This window comes from Salmo salar, chromosome 18 (genome assembly GCF_965601325.2).
Source record: "Salmo salar chromosome 18, fSalSal1, whole genome shotgun sequence".
NCBI lineage: Eukaryota > Metazoa > Chordata > Actinopteri > Salmoniformes > Salmonidae > Salmo > Salmo salar.
Genome location: NC_138308.1, coordinates 20,369,718 through 20,388,931, shown reverse-complemented (window position 1 = coordinate 20,388,931; position 19,214 = coordinate 20,369,718). Strand labels below are relative to the sequence as shown.

Genomic DNA, 19,214 nt, shown 5'->3' with positions numbered 1-19,214 from the left:
AAATCACCCAGCAGTGCTATTTGCAGTGCCAGGTAAATGTTGGAATTCTTCAGCCATTCCTGAACCTGTGACCAAAAACATGCTATATGTGGACAGTACCAAAACAAATGATCTAATGATTCTGTCTCTTTGCCACAAAATCTGCAATGCTGGGATGGTTGTATCCCCGATATATATAACATTATATTGGTTGCAAGAATTTTGTACAATAATTTAAATTGAAAAACTCAAAGTTTTGAACCCAGCATCGTTTTGTGTATCGGTTCATAAACCATGTGCCATGGAATCGGTACATCGAAAATCTCTTCCCAACTATTTTGCAGACTATATGGCACAGCTGTCGATTTTCCGGTCCTTAAATGAAACTGTCTATCACTATTTTTTTTAACCAATTTTGGTCTTAAATGCAGGGCCGACAGACAAGTTCCTTAATTTTCCACTTGCCTCTTCCATTTTTGCGATAATGCTGCAAGTAATTGGTTGTCATTTTGAGCAGAGCAGACACTTCCATATATTTTGTTTGCTGCATGTGTGACAACTCCACCAGTCCTATTTATGATATCATTTGTAAAGATTATACAGTGTTTTTTTCTCCAAAAATATTGTTTTCTTTATCAATTAGTATATTTTATTTGAACCATAATATTGTTGTCACTTACTATAGTAACTAACATAGCTAGCTAGCTTACTTTCTTTCTTATTGGCAAATCATCATAACAATTGAAAAATCATGTCGGACTTTGAGGTAGAAGAAGACTATTTTTATTCAGAGCCATATTTATTTGAGCCTGAATCAGTGGTGGAGCCGGTGCACAAGCTAACTGGAGCGGTGGCGAGAGCCAGGTCTAAGGGGGATTGGTGGTGCAACTGCGGGAAATGACAACTCATGACAACGGATGATGAGTGTTTGTGCTTCACAGAGTGGGACTTGTTACTGCTATCGATTGGGTGGCTTGATATCTCCAAGGAAGAACGCAGCGCACGAGAGACAGTGTAACAAATCACAAGGACTTTTCTGTGTTCATCAATCGTGGTGTTACAGAGTCATCCTTCCATGTCCTGGAAATAAATTGGAAGAAGCAGCCTAGACCTGTGGACCGAAAGGACAGCTGTCCATCGAGTAAGTGACATTATTCTTCTTGTCCCGGCACACACTAACAAAGTGTAAGAAAGATAATATATTGATCACCTTTGCAGTTTTATAAATGCACTCTGATCAAATCAAACATTTTCTTGTGATTAGATCATTTTTATCTAGCTACTCATGAATAACAATTTGTGTTCTTAGTCAACACAGGCTGATTTCTTATCGGTGCTTGAATGAGCTTCATGTGTTGTTTGTGCCATTTGCCGTGAATATCCCTCGCCAACAGGTGTTTATGTGGGATTCAAGGAGGCAGAGAATGTGAGGGGCCTATTGTAATTACACTACGATGACTCATCTTCATAGCCAGACATTGCCTAACCAACTAATTTTGTCAAATCACTCTAAACCAGTACATTCTATTTTGTTACAGTTCTGTCGAGTCATAGTAATACATTACATTATTTGAACCAGTACCACCTGTTTTGTTACTATCAACTATAAGTGATTTATTACAGTGTCACACGATAGTTTTGTATATTAAATAAAACAGTCAGATCACTGTGTCAGTAACGTTTCAATACTGAAGGTAAATCACTGCACATAATGAGCAATACACAGTATAGAGAGGGCATTCTCAAAATGGCACTCAAGTGTTCTTGAATCTTGATGTGTGTTCTGCAATAACCTCCTTGCTGGGTTTTGGGATGGGGCTATGTTGGCAGCCAGATGACGGCCGCTTCCACAGAATTTTGGTTCCCAGTATTTCACTAATTTGTCCATGCATTTCTGCAGGACGTGCTACATCAGGTCATTCCTGAATGTTTGAGTGGTGAACTGGTATATTGGCCCGGGCAATCCACTGTACAACAACACAATAATGCTGTGTCTTGGATTGCCTGAAATCAGGAAAGATAAGAAAATAAATACAATATAAAACACAAGGACAAGGACACTTCTTATAAATATAAAACACAAAACACAAGCACACTTCTTGGTTTCCTACATTACACTCCAAGATACATGTTGGATGCAAATGATCAGATAAGTGCAGTGGAGATAGGCAGGTTTCACACATCCCACAGAGAAAAAAAAGGGTGTCTCTGAGCACCATCCCCCAAAGAAACCCCCCACTTTCCCCAAGTCATCCAACCTATCTTGGAGGGGCAATCACCTGGCCTTTTGTTAGAATAGATCTGTCAGGACAGGCCAATGATTGCATTACCATCCCAATATGACCAAGGAAGTGCTCAAGTGTAAATCATAACATTGATGGCATAGTTTTCGTAGTTACCAGCAACAGTTGAGGCTTGTCCTCTATTCCGGTTCTGATTCTCATTGTGGTCCAAAACTGTCAACTGGGTTTGGGCTTTCATGCTGTAGTCTTTGAAGTGGAGACGCTTTTGACAGTATTTCAACATATACGTGTTCCTGGTAAAACATAGTAAAAGAGAAGAGAGACAACCTTAGATGGAGCATGAAATAACATAGGCATGACTAGTACCAAATAGTTATTATGTGCTAAGTATTTAGCTTGTGAACACCTACACACAAATCAGAGCACAGTAGATTCTAAGAAAGCATTTCTCATCTGTGAAAAGGAAAGGTTCTATGTGTTTCATTTGATATGCATGCTAATTCAATGTGGAACAAACCTGTGTGCTTGAACAGTGTTGTCTGAGTAGAGGGCTTCCTCTGCTGGTCCTCTGTTAGCTGTCCATGGTAACAGCGTTCTTCCACTTTGTCCTCTTCCCAGCGATGGACTCCACAGATGTGATGGAGCATTGACTTGAACCTGCGCTTTAAATCCTGAAAATGACATTTGATCACAAATAGGCATGAGTTCAACGGATAGCATTGTTGCTATCGGCACACTGTTTTGGGAAATTAAGTGGTGAAAGAGTGGAGGCTGTCAGGGTGAGTAGGTTGTTGGCTCCTGATAGACAGGGCAAATGTATGGCCCTAGACCTCATGGCACCAGCGGGGGATGGGTGATACTGTCACAAACACTACAAAGTAGTCTGAGACCAGCTGAGGGGAGTGAGATATTAGTGGGGTTGTTTTTCTACAGTTACACGATGTCACACTGTCACTCTAAGCAATCTGGATGCATCGTAAGAGAGAGAATATCAACCCTATTTCAAGCAACTGACACAACTGACTGGATGCAATTTCAGTGAGTAGAAAAAAGTTGACATGAATTGTCAAGTCAACACAGCTGTCCGTGCTGCTGAAAACCGCGACAGAAGAGACATTCCAAAAATGTCATGTATAAAGAATTCTAGATATTATGCCTACTCATGGTTTATGTACATGGTCTGGCAGTCGATAAATGTAATTTTTTTCAGTTAACCCAGACCTTTCTCCGTCCAGTTTCAACTGTAATTGTCCATCATGAACTGCACTAGCTAGTTAGGTATCTAAATTCTACAGCCTGCATTTTGTCTATATAAATGCTGTTACGATTACAAAACGGTTGGATAAATGAATAATTTGTGAAACCAAGATGTGGTGTATGACAAGATTGGATGTTGCATGCAATTTCAATCGCGTTTGAGTTGCTTCGTGTACCAGCAAATTTGCTTGAGATGTTGTCACATGAAACATCTCATCATTATGGCTTGTCAGTTCCATCCTCCCATGAAGTCCCCCATTGAAAATGTTTCAGAGAAAACTAGTTACTTTCTGAGGTCCTCGGTTGGAGTGTTGTTACCAATATTCAGAGCAACTAGACATAGTGTAAATTGATCCGGATCCCGCAATGGAAATTTGTGAAACATTTTAGCCAACCACGTCCTTGGTTTGTTTTTGCAAACAGCACACACACAAACCATATTGGACAAGGGATGGTAGTCCATCGATGTAGCATATCTCACCACAGTTAGATAGCTACGTGGGCTAGCTAGCTAGCTACTTGATGTAAGATAGCTAATACCTTGAAAGTACTTCCAGCAGTCTCAACAATCTTCAGTCACGGTTGCGAGGTAAAACTATTGCTTTGGAAAAGCAATGGCAGTCTGTTAATGTATTCTTCCCACACTTTTCTTACTTGATATCTAGTGGACTCATTAACTGCCACTGTCCTGCTGTCTCAGCTGGCCAAATGTGTTCACACTCGCACACAGCCTATCTGTGTGCCCACCATCACTGCGGATGAATGAAATGAGTAGTTCTGAGATTATTATAATTTTTTTATACAAAAATAAATGCTTCAAAATACACTGCTCAAAAAAATAAAGGGAACACTTAAACAACACAATGTAACTCCAAGTCAATCACACTTCTGTGAAATCAAACTGTCCACTTAGGAAGCAACACTGATTGACAATAAATTTCACATGCTGTTGTGCAAATGGAATAGACAACAGGTGGAAATTATAGGCAATAAGCAAGACACCCCCAATAAAGGAGTGGTTCTGCAGGTGTTGACCACAGACCACTTCTCAGTTACTATGCTTCCTGGCTGATGTTTTGGTCACTTTTGAATGCTGGCGGTGCTTTCACTCTAGTGGTAACATGAGACGAAGTCTACAACCCACACAAGTGGCTCAGGTAGTGCAGCTCATCCAGGATGGCACATCAATGCGAGCTGTGGCAAGAAGGTTTGCTGTGTCTGTCAGCGTAGTGTCCAGAGCATGGAGGCGCTACCAGGAGACAGGCCAGTACATCAGGAGACGTGGAGGAGGCCGTAGGAGGGCAACAACCCAGCAGCAGGACTGCTACCTCCGCCTTTGTGCAAGGAGGAGCAGGAGGAGCACTGCTAGAGCCCTGCAAAATGACCTCCAGCAGGCCACAAATGTGCATGTGTCTGCTCAAACGGTCAGAAACAGACTCCATGAGGGTGGTATGAGGGCCCGACATCCACAGGTGGGGGTTGTGCTTACAGCCCAACACTGTGCAGGACATTTGGCATTTGCCAGAGAACACCAAGATTGGAAAATTCGCCACTGGCGCCCTGTGCTCTTCACAGATGAAAGCAGGTTCACACTTAGCACGTGACAGACGTGACAGAGTCTGGAGACGCCGTGGAGAACGTTCTGCTGCCTGCAACATCCTCCAGCATGACCGGTTTGGCGGTGGGTCAGTCATGGTGTGGAGTGGCATTTCTTTGGGAGGCCGCACAGCCCTCCATGTGCTCGCCAGAGGTAGCCTGACTGCCATTAGGTACCGAGATGAGATCCTCAGATCTCTTGTGAGACCATATGCTGGTGCGGTTGGCCCTGGGTTCCTCCTAATGCAAGACAATGCTAGACCTCATGTAGCTGGAGTGTGTCAGCAGTTCCTGCAAGAGGAAGGCATTGATGCTATGGACTGGCCTGCCCGTTCCCCAGACCTGAATCCAATTGAGCACATCTGGGACATCATGTCTCGCTCCATCCACCAACGTCACGATGCACCACAGACTGTCCAGGAGTTGGCGGATGCTTTAGTCCAGGTCTGGGAGGAGATCCCTCAGGAGACCATCCGCCACCTCATCAGGAGCATGCCCAGGCGTTGTAGGGAGGTCATACAGGCACGTGGAGGCCACACACACTACTGAGCCTCATTTTGACTTGTTTTAAGGACATTACATCAAAGTTGGATCAGCCTGTAGTGTGGTTTTCCACTTTAATTTTGAGTGTGACTCCAAATCCAGACCTCCATGGGTTGATAAATTGGATTTCCATTGATTATTTTTGTGTGATTTTGTTGTCAGCACATTCAACTATGTAAAGAGAAAAGTATTTAATAAGATTATTTCTTTCATTCAGATCTAGGATGTGTTATTTTAGTGTTCCCTTTATTTTTTTGAGCAGTATATTATAATTCTATATATACTTGTAAATAATACTTAGTGTAAAAGGTGCTAGCCACACAGCTTTGGTACATACCTGGCTAGTACATATCAATTGACTTCCAGAAATTGTGCTAAGGTAATGATAATGATATCTTCAACTTCCTTCAAACTGCATGCAGAGACATACAAATGGTATCCATGAGTTTGTTTTGATTCTGGGTAAGTAGCAAATCACCCCACATCACCAAATCCCTAATTATCCCTTTAACTTACAAGACAAAATATGAACAAAGAGATGCCTACTAGGCCAGAGGAAATTAGAATTGATCATGCAACTTTCCTCCATGGACTGGCTACAGGATAAGAGATAACAAAGGCATTTAATTCAATTTATAACATATGAAGGTCTAACTGTTTCAACCCAAAACCAAACACCATTGACCAATCAAACTATACCAAGTTGACATTAACCTGACCACCAGGCTGTGACACAGGGTGAGAGAGAAAAGGCTTGTGTCGGGGATAAGACCAATGTAAATAAGACAGAAGTCTTGAGAGGTCCATAAAACCCTTTTGCATAGAGTATTCAGAGTTCACCCTGTACAGAGATACAAGTTACCACAGAGATCATATATATATATATATATATATATATATATATTTATATATATATATATATAGAGCGAGAGAGAGTGTGAGAGAGAGTGTGAGAGAGAGTGTGAGAGAGAGTGTGAGAGAGAGTGTGAGAGAGAGAGAGAGAGAGAGAGAGAGAGAGAGAGAGAGAGAGAGAGAGACTGCAGTTTCAGAGTCCTCTTTAGGAGACAAGTTTCACATAGATGGTACACTGGTACGCACACACTTCTGACATCTGGGGACCTTTTGTTAGTCTCAACAAGGTCATATGCTATTTCTTATGCTAGATTTTTTACTTGGAAAGATAGATAATAGATACCATATATTCTTTGCCTTAGTTTTAACATTCACCCCATTTGCACTTTTATCCTACCTCTCATTTTTCATTTCCTTTATTAATAGCAGGTATGAACTGCAAATGTGGAGAGTTTGCTTCTCAGTAAGTTTGGCCTTTAGTTATCAACACACCAAATGTCAAGTCATTCTCTTATCAGCCTATCTCAACTGTACTCAGATCACAGGTCCCCTCAAACCACCCATCCCCTCAAACCACTTCTTTCTCATCATTAATTAATTCCCTCATTCTTCTTAACTGTGGCCACAAACTTGTCCAATCACTGTCACTATCCAGGCTCCCTGGTCAGTTTCATTACATATTTTTGCAAAGGGGTATAAAACCCCAGAGCTTCTGAGCTGGATGCAGTGTGCTGCTGAACAAGTTTTTTCAATTTATAGTACCGAGCAGGTGAAAGTGTTTCTTTAATATTTTAATTTGACGTTATAAAAGATATAACCTAGGGCCCTGACTCTGAGAGAAAAATACCTTAGATAGAGGAATGATTTTAATTCGACAATCCTCTATATTGAAACAGTAACTGGCTACTGGTAGTTTATGTTTGGTCAATATCCAGAATATTCCGAACTCACTGTGCAATGTAAAAAAAAAAGAAAGGCAATCTAGTTGTCGCAAGATGTGAGGTAATGTGTAATCCCTTGGCCATGAATAACATTAGCAAACCTGCAATCACAGGGCATGCTGCAAAGTACTTTCAGAAGGGCCACTCTGCTTCTACGATAACACTGACTTTACATTGACCAAGTACCTGGTCCGTTAATGGGAAAATGTTTATGGTGAACTTCCAAAACATCTCCAAAGTTACATGATGACTGCAGGCTTAGCGGTATGGTTAATATTATACAGGCGGGGTTGTTGAAGCCATGTCTCCACCATGTAATAAAAATCAGAGCCCTGTTCAATCAAACACTGACAACTGGTAGTTTCCGAGGCAAAACAACATTCCTCCTACACTGTGAGAAAACGCTAACCATCCAGTTCAGTTTCCTGTGAGTACATTACATGTGTTTTATTGACTACATGAACCCAAGGGTGAATTCTCTAAGTACAAGAACAATGCTATTTGGTCTTACCCCAGAAAAATTGTCACTAGTTTGATGGAGTTGGAACATCAGTGTGATAAACATGTCTGATGGGCAAGCCAGTATCACTTCAGCTCAGGCTAAATAATTTCCTGTGTTAATTGTCATACAGTAGCACTGGTTTGAGTGAACAAAGTGTTACCATTGCCAAACTGAGAGCTTTTTTTTAACAGCTAGCTTATTTGCATGACATAGATTATCATTCGGATAGCTGGATGTATCGTACAGTATGCAGTATATGCATTTGGTGTAGAGACGGTTAGATGTGATGTGGTGAACAGTAGTGATTTGTATTCTGAGTCTGGTAAATGGTGATTAGGTGTGGGTGGTGGTAGGATGAAGAACAGTGGCATATTTTCTCTAGCAGCTTCTCCACTGTAGGGCCATAGATTCCTCTCTCCCACATGGGGAGACCATTTGCAGCTGGGAGATTGTCTTCATTTTGCTTCTGACTTAGTCACTCAGTCAGTCACGTGTGACAAAGTAACAAGCACATTTAAGTTCTGATAAAGTTTTAGTGCAACCAGTTTTTGCACAAAACTACCACTGACACTGAAAGTGGGAGCTATGCATTCACAGTATATCAAAGGTTATATGTTATTTTTCGGTCACAAATTAATCAAAATACACATTCTTACAGTTCAAGTGTTACCATCAATAATTGTTCACCAAAGAGTCAATCCATTCTTTGAGGCTATAGCACAACACTTCAGTGTGCATTGTTAGTAAGATGCTTCCTATTTTCCATTAACGTTGTTTTGTGCTCTGTTCTACTTTGCCTAGTCAAAATGGCCTGTCAAAATTTCTCACGCTCTTAAGAACTCATGCAGATGTAATCAAATAAGACTGGAGTTATTAATGACTTTGGGGAGGGAGGAAATTAAGCCTCTCAAGCAGTCTTTTGCACCCTATGGCTCTCAGACAGACTCCATTGGCCCTACGGTTAATGCCCTAGGATCTTCCCCTGAGATGAGAGAGAGAAAGAGAGCGGGGGAGTGGAGAGGGGTGATAGTGAGAAAGAGAGAGATTAAGAGAAGTGTGGTGTGGAGAGAGAGAAACACAAAGTGGCTAAACTCTGGTGCTCAAACACTAGGCATGCCTTGGAATTGTTGTCAGAAGACAGACTAGGGTCCCCCAGCTACATCATAATTCACACGGCACAAATGACCTGAGGGCCCAGGAGGAAAGGGTGGCCGCAGCACTCAAGGGAGTGATTGAAAAAGCTACTTCCACTTTCCCCAACATACAAGTGGTTATCTCCACCCTGCTATGATGAAAAGACTTTCACCCTGCTACCATACAGCGGGTGAATGCAAGCATTTTGCGAGGCTGTGACTCAAAACCTAATGTCTACCTGGCCCACCACTCCACCCTGGACTTGAACAGCCTTTACGACCAGGTCCACCTCTGCAAGGCAGCAATCCCAACTTTTGCCAGGACCCTGAAGGACGTCACCCTCAACCGTAGCCTCAGCACCTCACACAGGAGCAACAGAGCAACGGACACCCCGCCCAGACCAGCGAGACACCCTCCCAGACCTGCAAGACCCCCTCCTGAAGGACCTGCACCGAGCGAACCCATGCCAAGAGGACCTACACCCAGACTACAGCATCACCAGCCACACCACAACCAGATAAGACCACCCCAAGAAAACCCTTGCCCCATCCTATATATGCCCCCCCATATCAGACCTATGCCACTTCTCCCCACTTCTCCCCACACCATGCCCCCCGCCCCTGCGGCAAGGACCTCAACATGACAGCAGGACATATACCCAGGCCGTGAGCACAGCAACAGGCCCAACCCCACTATTACACCCGCCCAGGCCCCATCCTGCAACCTAAGAGGTATGTATCAGATGCTCAACATGCTCTGCTCACTCCTACTGTGATGGTCCTGGCCTAACCTACCTGGAGGTGACAGCATTCCCGCCCCCATATGACCCCCTAGACACAACTACGACAACGTAACCAACAAAAATGGGTTCCAATGAAGAGTTTCAGGAGAAAAGTCTTTCTTTCTATCCATTTTGAGCCTGTAATCGAACCCACAAATGCTGATGCTCCAGATACTCAGTCTAAAGAAGGCCAGTTTTATTGCTTCTTTAATCAGACCAACAGTTTTCAGCTGTGCTAACATAATTGCAAAATGGTTTTCTAATGGTCAATTAGCCTTTTAAAACGATAAACTTGGATTAGCTAACACAACGTGCCATTGGAACACAGGAGTGATGGTTGCTGATAATGGGCCTCTGTACGCCTATGTAGATATTCTATTAAAAATCAGCCATTTCCAGCTACAATAGTCATTTACAACATTAACAATGTCTACACTGTATTTCTGATCAATTTGATGTTATTTTAATTGACAAAAAATGTGATTTTCTTTCAAAAACAATGACATTTCTAACTGACCCCAAACTTTTGAATGGTAGTGTATATCAACAAATTGGCGAGGGCACTAGAACAGGCTGCAGCACTCAGCCTCATCCTACTAGAATCTGAAGTCAAATGTCTACTGTTTGCTGATGTTCTGGTTCTTCTGTCCCGAACCAAGGAGTGGCTACAGCAGTACCTAGATATTCTGCACAGATTCTGTCAGACCTGGGCCCTGACAGTAAATCTCAGTAAGACAAAAATAATGGTGTTCCAAAAATGGTCCCGTTGCCAGCACCATACAATACAAATTCCATCTAGACACTGTTGCCCTAATTCACACAAAAAACTATACATACCTCGGCCTAAACATCAGCGCCATAGGTAACTTCCACAAAGCTGTGAACAATCTGAGAGACAAGGCAAGAAAGACCTTCTGTACAATCAAAAGGAACATAAAATTTGACATACCAATTAGGATCTGGCAAAAAAGACTTGAATCAGTTATAGAACCCATTGCCCTTTATAGTTGTGAGGTCTGGGGTCTGCTCACCAACCAAGAATTTACAAAATGTGATAAACACCAAATTGAGACTCTGCATGCAGAATTCTGCAAAAAATATCCTCCTGTGTACAACGTAAAACAACAAATAATGCATGCAGAGCAGAATTAGGCCGATACCCGCTAATGATCAAAATCCAGAATTCTAGCGATTCCCAAACCTTCCATGACAAAGCCATCACCTACCGAGCAATGAACCTTGGAGAATAGCCCCCTAGGCAGCAGGCAGCGGCAGGTAGCCTAGTGGTTAGAGCGTTGGACTAGTAACCAAAAGGTTGCAAGATCGAATCCCTGCGCTTTCAAAGTACAAATCTGTCTTTCTACCCCTGAATGAGACAGTTTACAATGTTCCTAGGCTGTCATTGAAAATAAGAATTTGTTTTTAACTGACCTGCCTAGTTAAATAAAGTTTTTTTTTTTAAAAGCAAGCTGGTCCTGGGACTCTGTTTGCAAACAGACCCCACGGTGCTCCAGAACAGCAACACAATTAGACCCAACCAAATCATGAGAAAACTAAAAGACAATTACTTGACATGTTGGAAAGAATTTACAAAACAACTGAGAACTAGAATGCTATTTCGCCCCAAACAGAGAGTACACAGTGGCTGAATGACTGACCCAAAATTAAGGAAATCTTTGACTATGTACAGACTCAGTGAGCATAGCCTTACTATTGAGAAAGGCCGCCAAAGGAAGACCTGGTTCTCAAGAGAAGACAGACATGTGCACACTGCACACAAAATGAGGTGGAAATTGAGCTGCACTTCCTAACCTCCTGTCAAATGTATGACCATATCAGAGACACATATTTGCCTCAGATTACACAGACATACAAAGAATTCGAAAACAAATCCAATTTTGATAAACTCCCATATCTATTGGGTGAAATACCACAGTGTGCCATCACAGCAAGATTTGTGACCTGTTGTCACAAGAAAAGGGCAACCAGTGAAGAACAAACACCATTGTAAATACAACCTTTATTTATCTTCCCTTTTGTACTTTAACTATTTTCACATCATTACAACACCGTATACAGACATAATATGACATTTGAAATTCATTTATTCTTTTGGAACTTTTGTGAGTGTAATGTTTACTTTTATTGTTTATTTCACTTTTGTTTATTATCTATTTCACTTGTTTTGGCAATGTAAACATATGCTTCCCATGCGAATAAAGCACCTTAAAAATGTAAATTGAATTGAGAGAGAGGGACAAGAGAGGACAATAGTGAAAGATGGTGATATGCGGTGTGAGCCACAAAGTAAGAGTGAATGAAGAGGATTAACATGTATAACAACAGTAACATAGATCGACACTGCAGGTATGTGTTTGAAGCCTGTTTGAAAGCTCTTCATTGTCGTACACCACAATAGTATGACAGCATGGCTCTTCTTATTGTGAATGTTCAGACCAGATTTTGTGCCCAACAGCAGCAGCAGTTGAGACAGACAAGCCCCCTGTCCTCTCAGAGCTGCCTAACTATCATCAGGTTAATTACAGAGAGGGACTTATGATAATTCTCAGAGTAGCTAATACCCTAATAACCACCGCTCCGAAGGTTCGGATAAAGATGCATGTTAATTAATATTCCTTCAGTATTCCAACACATTTGCCTTTCCATGCCACAGTGATATAATTATAGAGTATGATGAGGGGAAATGGGGCTACAGAGAGAGAAGGGAGAGAGATACATAGAAAGAGAGGGGGGGTTGATAGAGAGACAGAAAGGGGGGGGTTAAAGAGGCAAAATCAGAGAAAGATAGGGAGAGAAATACAGTCAGTCTATCCTCCATTATAATAGTGGGGTGTGACTGTTGTAGAAAACCCTCAGTCCACTTACAAAGTGTAACTCTCAAAGTGCGACTATCTAATTCTCCCTTACTTCTGAGTGAAACAGTGCCTATAGGAGTCTAGGTTCATAAACTCAGTATCCTTTCTATTGTTCCTAACGAGAACGGTACAAGTTGGCACTCTTTTTCATAGTCCTTAGAGCCGGATATGAACAATTGTCCTCCACCCTTTGTTGGTATTCTTTTTTCTGCTGTGTTCCCCAGGAGATGCAGTTGTATACATGCTGTGTGTCTCTTCTCCCTGCCATTGTATTGTTCTCCCTCCATTGGACAGTCAGGATTATGTGACTTGAACTGTGTAAGAATATTCACAAAGTTGCTTATTTATGTGTATTTTCTCATGGTTGTCTTTGTTCTTGTGAAACTGATATGAGGGGGTGTCACAACTCATTATAATCCTGGTGCCATGCAGTTTTACAAAGCAACTGCAGCAGCGCTGTGTATCAGAGCCATCCGGGACCAGAGAGGGACCGTGTTTCAAAGATATTGGAGTCATTTTCAACTTCATAGAGAACATTCACCATGAGAGTACAATGGTGTGATGGTTTAACATTTGGGTGCTTCTTTTTTAAAAACTTTGAACAATATCAGTACACAAATTAAAACGTATAATTATTTTCTGCCCTCTATTAAAAACAAAGTTACACAGACATTCTATTGTATTGAATTCTATTACAAATCATTTTGGCAGTCACCCCACTTGTATTTAAATGGTGTGACATACATTCAGAAGTAAAGATATTCAAATACTTTTTATTGTGGTTACTTTGGACAAAGTAATTCTGTTCAATCCTTTCTCCTTTGCTCTGTGAAGTTTTCTCTCCAGCCCCTGACAAACAGAGCTCTGGCCTCAGTTGCTGTATAAGGGCTTAAACAAAGCTGTTCTCTCCCTGAGGGTGACACAAGGCAAATCAACTGATCCTTGATTACACGCATCCTTGATTACCACACATCCTTGATTACACACAGGCTTTGTGATAATCCCAATCAACAGCTCAATCGATCACATTTGTATGGGAGACAGTTCAAGTGAAACTAAAAATAGGGACAGAGCCAGATAATGTTAAGGGAAACATTGACCTTACAATACTCTTTAATTTGGGTGATGCCTTATATGAATCAGAACAGATGTCCTATGAACAGGTGCTTCTGAGTGATGGTGGCATCACTGCACTTTGACTTGCTAGCATGATAACAGGAAACTTCTCAAGAGCTAGTGGGACAGATTAAGAAGGGGGAGGGGAAACAACTACAAACTATCAGGGCAAAGCTACTGCCTTTTTAAGATAGGGAAGGGGGGGGGGGTGTATGGGCCACGGAGACCCATGAGGCGGCACACAATTGACCCAGCGTCGTCCGGGTTATGGAAGGGTTTGGCCGGCTGGGATTTCCTTGTTTCATCGTGCTCTAGCGATTCCTTGTGGTTGTGCCGGGCGCCTGCAAGCTGACTTTGGTGTTTCCTCTGACACATTCGTGTGGCTGGCTTCCGGGTTAAGCAAGCAGTGTGTCAAGAAGCAGTGCAGCTTGGCAGGGTCATGTTTCGGAGGACGCATGGCTCTCAACCTTCACCTCTCCCGAGTCCGTAGGGGAGTTGCAGTGATGAGACAAGATTTGAACTACCAATTGGACCATGAAAAAGGGGTGAAAGTAAAAAAAAAATGTAAATATGTATGGGCCTGTCAAGGACAAGGTAGAGGAAGAGGAGACTGTGGCTGAAAGATCACACTTTGTATGCTGTGGGGAACATAAATCCTGATGGGCCTTCATAGCAGACTTGATCGCACACCTTTTTTGAGGTTGCAATAGTGTTGTTCCAATCTCTAAGGGATGAGCATTTTTGCTAGTACGTTATATTCAGTATGCATCATGCATGTATTCTCAGTCTGCTTCAACATAATTCCCTCACTACCAGACTCCCACACTTCTCAAGACCCTTCACATTCCACCTCCATCCCTGCCTGTTGTCAACCCAGGGCCTGGAGTGGCTTTAGTACGCTGTCGAGCTAATGGCTGAACGGCCCACAAGCATTAAGACATTCATCTACACACATTGCAGGCTAACTAGCTCCCCAAGTCTCACTGCAATTTAGTCAAGTCTCCAAATAACCCACTTACCCTCACTGCAATGCGCTCCTGGCCTCTCAATATCTGATTTCCCCATGCCCTGTGAATTGCCCACTCACCGCCGTAGCACTCTGTTGGCTCTGTGTTTACACAACTACGTCTCTCCTCTTAACAGCTGTTGCTTTAGCGCCTAACAGGAATGTTACTCCAAAATATTTTCTAGCCCTCTTCTCTGAGGCTTGGGTTTTAGAGGTCTGGAATGGCGGTCTGTTCCCTAGTAATCATAGGTTGTATCCCTTGATTTTATGCAGCCTGATAGTACTGGAAAGCTGACAACAAAAGGGTGATACTGTGGCTTCACTAAGACTTCTGCTAGGCTGTGAAATTTCCATCTGCCATATTGCGTCCATTTAACCAGTGTTTCAGCTACGTGTTTGTGAGTTACATTTACATTTTAGTCATTTAGCAGACGCTCTTATCCAGAGCGACTTACAGTAGTGAATGCATACATTTCATACAATTTCATAGATTTTTTTATTTTTTTTTCTGTGCTGGCCCCCCATGGGAATCAAACCCACAACCCTGGCGTTGAAAACACCATGCTCTACCAACTGAGCTACAGGGAAGAGTTATCTAGGCCCAAGAGAAGTAGGTTTTTTGGAATGGGACCCAGCCTCAGTGTTTTAGTTATTTAGTGCTTAAAGAAGGATGCATAGTGTTTGTTGCTATCTCCTTCCTCATTAGTTGGTACATGGGCTGCAGACAGTTTCAGCCTGTGAAGAAAACTGATCTAACTGGGACTAAAAAGAGCCTGACCGTCTAATGAGAGAATCTCTCCTGTGGTCTGGCAGTGTTTGATTACACAGAAAACACTGGGCTCAACTCTTGCTCCTTGGAAGTATGTGGGTGTGTGTGTGTGTTATCTTGCCTACCCTTAAGTGTCTGTTTGTCAATGAATTGGTGTTTGTGTGTGTTCTAGATTGGAAGAGGAGGAGTCAGTGTTACAGTGACACAGACATCCAAGTAGACAGGTCAGGATCAGAACAAACAGGCAAAGCAACAAACAGATAAACATGCACAGACAGGGTCAGCCAAATGAATCCATTCATCAGTGATGGAAGTTATTCTAATAGCCTTTCTGCTGTGGGTTCTTATGGGATAGCCTGGGCCGGTTTAAGTTCCTACTCTCCTCATCTCTCTCAAAAGTGCACTCATGTTGTCCAAGTAGATACCTGGTTAATGATGATATAATGATGACTCATTCTATTGTGAAAATGACCTGGTATCCATGTTTCTCCCTGACTATTCTGATCACTCCTTTTCTCCCTCTCCAGCTCTCACCAATGTGAAGTTATGGGCCATCGACCGACAATGCTTTCAGACTATTATGATGAGGACGGGCCTGATCAAACACACCGAATACATGGAGTTTTTAAAAAGGTGAGGAACAGAAATACTATATATTCCCTGTATATAGCTCCATTCTTATGTATTTTATTTTATTCCTCTTTTGTTAGTTACTATTTTATTTTATTTTATTATTTTTAAACTCTGCATCATTGGGAAAGGTTTGTAAGCAAGCATTTCAATGTAAAGTCTACACCAGTTGTAGTCAGTGCATGTGATGAATAACATTGGATTTGATTTGACTACATTATAACATTTTATAATTTATCAATATACCAGACTGATACGACCTAGGGTTGGCGATATTGAAGTGATTTACCATTGAAGTCACATTTCCCCATTCGCATTCAGTTACATAATGATAGTTAACCAGTGCAACTGTCAAACGCACGCTTTTTTGCAATTTCGACCTGTTAGAGCCGGCGCCCTTCTGTTTTCAAACCCTAGCGCCGGGTTTGTTAATTGACCTGTCTGTCTTATATGAGTTCGCTTGCGCTGAGGTGGGAGGGGTGGGGTATCTGAGGTGTGTCCTTAAAAACATCCGCCAAAGTGCCAATTTCAGGCAGCACTGGTGGGGATATTTAAGACCAACCATAAGCTGGTGTTAGCAGTAAGTTGGTTGGTTATGGTATGGATTTTGACAGCGGAAGTGCAGCCTATCCAGCCATGACGACCACATGCACATGGAACAAGTTACATTTTCTTTTTGTTCCCGTAAACCTTGTAATTAGAAACATAAAAACAAATATTTGTTCACATTTCGTTTAATTTGATTAAAACCAAGCATAGCTTCCCCTCCTCTCAATGAAGGCTGTTTTTGGTCCTGACCAATGCATTCGACATTTAGTCAAACCTTTCATAAAGGGTTTGACTCGTGAGACCTCTTAATTAATCAAAAACCCAAAGAATGTAAATGAATCAAAACCCAGCCCCAATTCACACAATCAAAATAGCAACAATATGTCTGACACAGCCCAGGACCCATAGCCCTACCACCAGTGCTAAGATTTACCATTGCGTTTGGTTTGTTAAAATAGAGCCCAATGTCTCCTTCAAGTTTGTTACGCATCTGGAAGTACCCACTCTACCGGAAAAAATTATTATCCCTTCTTCCTGCTCTCTTTTTTCTCTCTATCTGACGTTGACATTAGCATAGGGTTTGGCAGAGGAGAGGGGCTGAAGACAGGGAAGCCTATTATCATATTAAAGGCAGATTTTTGTTGCACGGACACACTGCATGGGATAAAATATGTCCTCATCAAAAGATGGAGGGAGAGGAGTGTGTCATATGCATCAAGCAGGATATATGAGGTGCATTGGAAATGTACTGCTTTCACTGCTTTCTCTGTCTGTTCTGCTGTCTGTCCCTCTGATTGTCCCCCTGTTCTGTCTTTCACAATCTTTCCCTCTTTCTGCCAAGCAGCAGCTACTCTTCCTGGGGTCCAGAAAGCAGTTATATACAATTAAAAACATTACATTACATTTCACAACAGATTTCCCATTAAATGTGTGCAGATAAGGCCACTCCTCTACCACCACTTATCTACAACAAAAAATCTATGTGTACGTGTGTGTATATTGTGTATGTTATCGTGTGTGTGTGTATGCGTGTGTCTGTGTGTGTGTGTATCTCTTCATAGTCCCTACTGTTCCATAAGGTCTATTTTTATCAGGTTTTTTTTATCTGATTTTACTGCTTGCATGAGTTAGTTGATGTGGAATAGAATTCCATGTAGCCATGGCTCTATGTAGTACTGTGCGCTCATAGTCTGTTCTGGACTTAAGAAACTTCTGGTAGCATGTCTTGTGTGGTATGCATGGGTGTCTGAGCTGTGTGCTAGTAGTTTAAACAGACAGCTCGGTGCATTCACCATGTCAATACGTCTCACAAATACAAGTCATTCTCTCCTATACTTTGAGCCTGGAGACATGCATATTATTAATGTTAGCTCTCTGTGTCCATTTAAGGGTCAGCCATGCTGCCCGGTTCTGGGACAATTTTCCTAAGTCCCTATTTGTGGCACCTGATCACACGACTGGACAGTAGTTCAGGTGCGACAAAACTAGGGCCTTTAGGACCTGCCTTGTTGATAGCATTGTTAAGAAGGCAGAACCGCGCTTTATTATGGACAGACCTCTCCCCATTAGTTTACAATCCAGAGTTACTCCAACAGTTTAGTCACCTCAACCAGCTCATTTTCCACATTATTCATTACAAGATTGAGATTTAGGGTTTAGTCAATGATTTGTCCCAAATACAATGCTTTTAGTTTTTGAAATATTTAGAACTAACTTATTTCTTGCCACCCATTCTGAAACTGACTGCAGCTCTTTGTTAAGTGTTGCAGTGATTTCACTTGCTGTGGTAGATGATGTGTATAGTGTTGAGACATCAGCATACATAGACACACAGGCTTTACTCAGAGCCGGTGGCAAGTCATTAGTAAAGTTTGAAAAAAATAAGGGGCCTAGAAAGCTGCCCTGGGGAATGCCTGACTCTACCTGGATTATGTTATCCCGGGGGTACCGGTACTGAGGGGGTACCAGTACAGAATCAGTGTGCCCCCGCACACTGATTCTGTACTGGTACCCCCTCAGTACCGGTACCCCCTGTATATAGCCTCGTTATTGTTATGTTATTGTGTTTCTTTTTATTATTTTTTACTTTAGTTTATTTGGTAAATATTTTCTTAACTCTTCTTCAACTGCACTGTTGGTTAAGGGCTTGTAAGTAAGAATTTCACTGTAAGGTGTACACTTGTTGTATTCGGCGCATGTGACAAATAAAGTTTGATATGATTAGATTTTACTGGGAGGCTTATCAGAGGTAGACATGACAGTGATATTTATGTTTGAGCTGATGCAGTGCATGGTGAGTTGCCCCCAAATGGACTTCCTACTAGGGCTGAGGCTTACCTCCTCAGTGCTAACAGTATAGGTTCTTAGGCACATGATTACAGCGTAGGATTGACAGAGGCATTCAGCGGAGGTTACTTAAATTATAGGTTTAGGTTACTTA

General features: G+C 42.0%; 1 protein-coding gene across 2 annotated transcripts in view; it reads left to right on the top strand.

Annotated features, from left to right (window-relative positions):
- Nucleotides 1-19,214, top strand: part of LOC106577002 (cGMP-dependent protein kinase 1) — a 144,226-nt gene that overhangs the window by 80,316 nt on the left and 44,696 nt on the right. For both annotated transcript variants that reach the window (XM_014154633.3, XM_014154632.3), the window contains exon 4: nt 16,123-16,228. In XM_014154633.3, the coding sequence (XP_014010108.1) occupies nt 16,123-16,228 (106 nt within the window). The remainder of the gene's footprint in view (nt 1-16,122; nt 16,229-19,214) is intronic.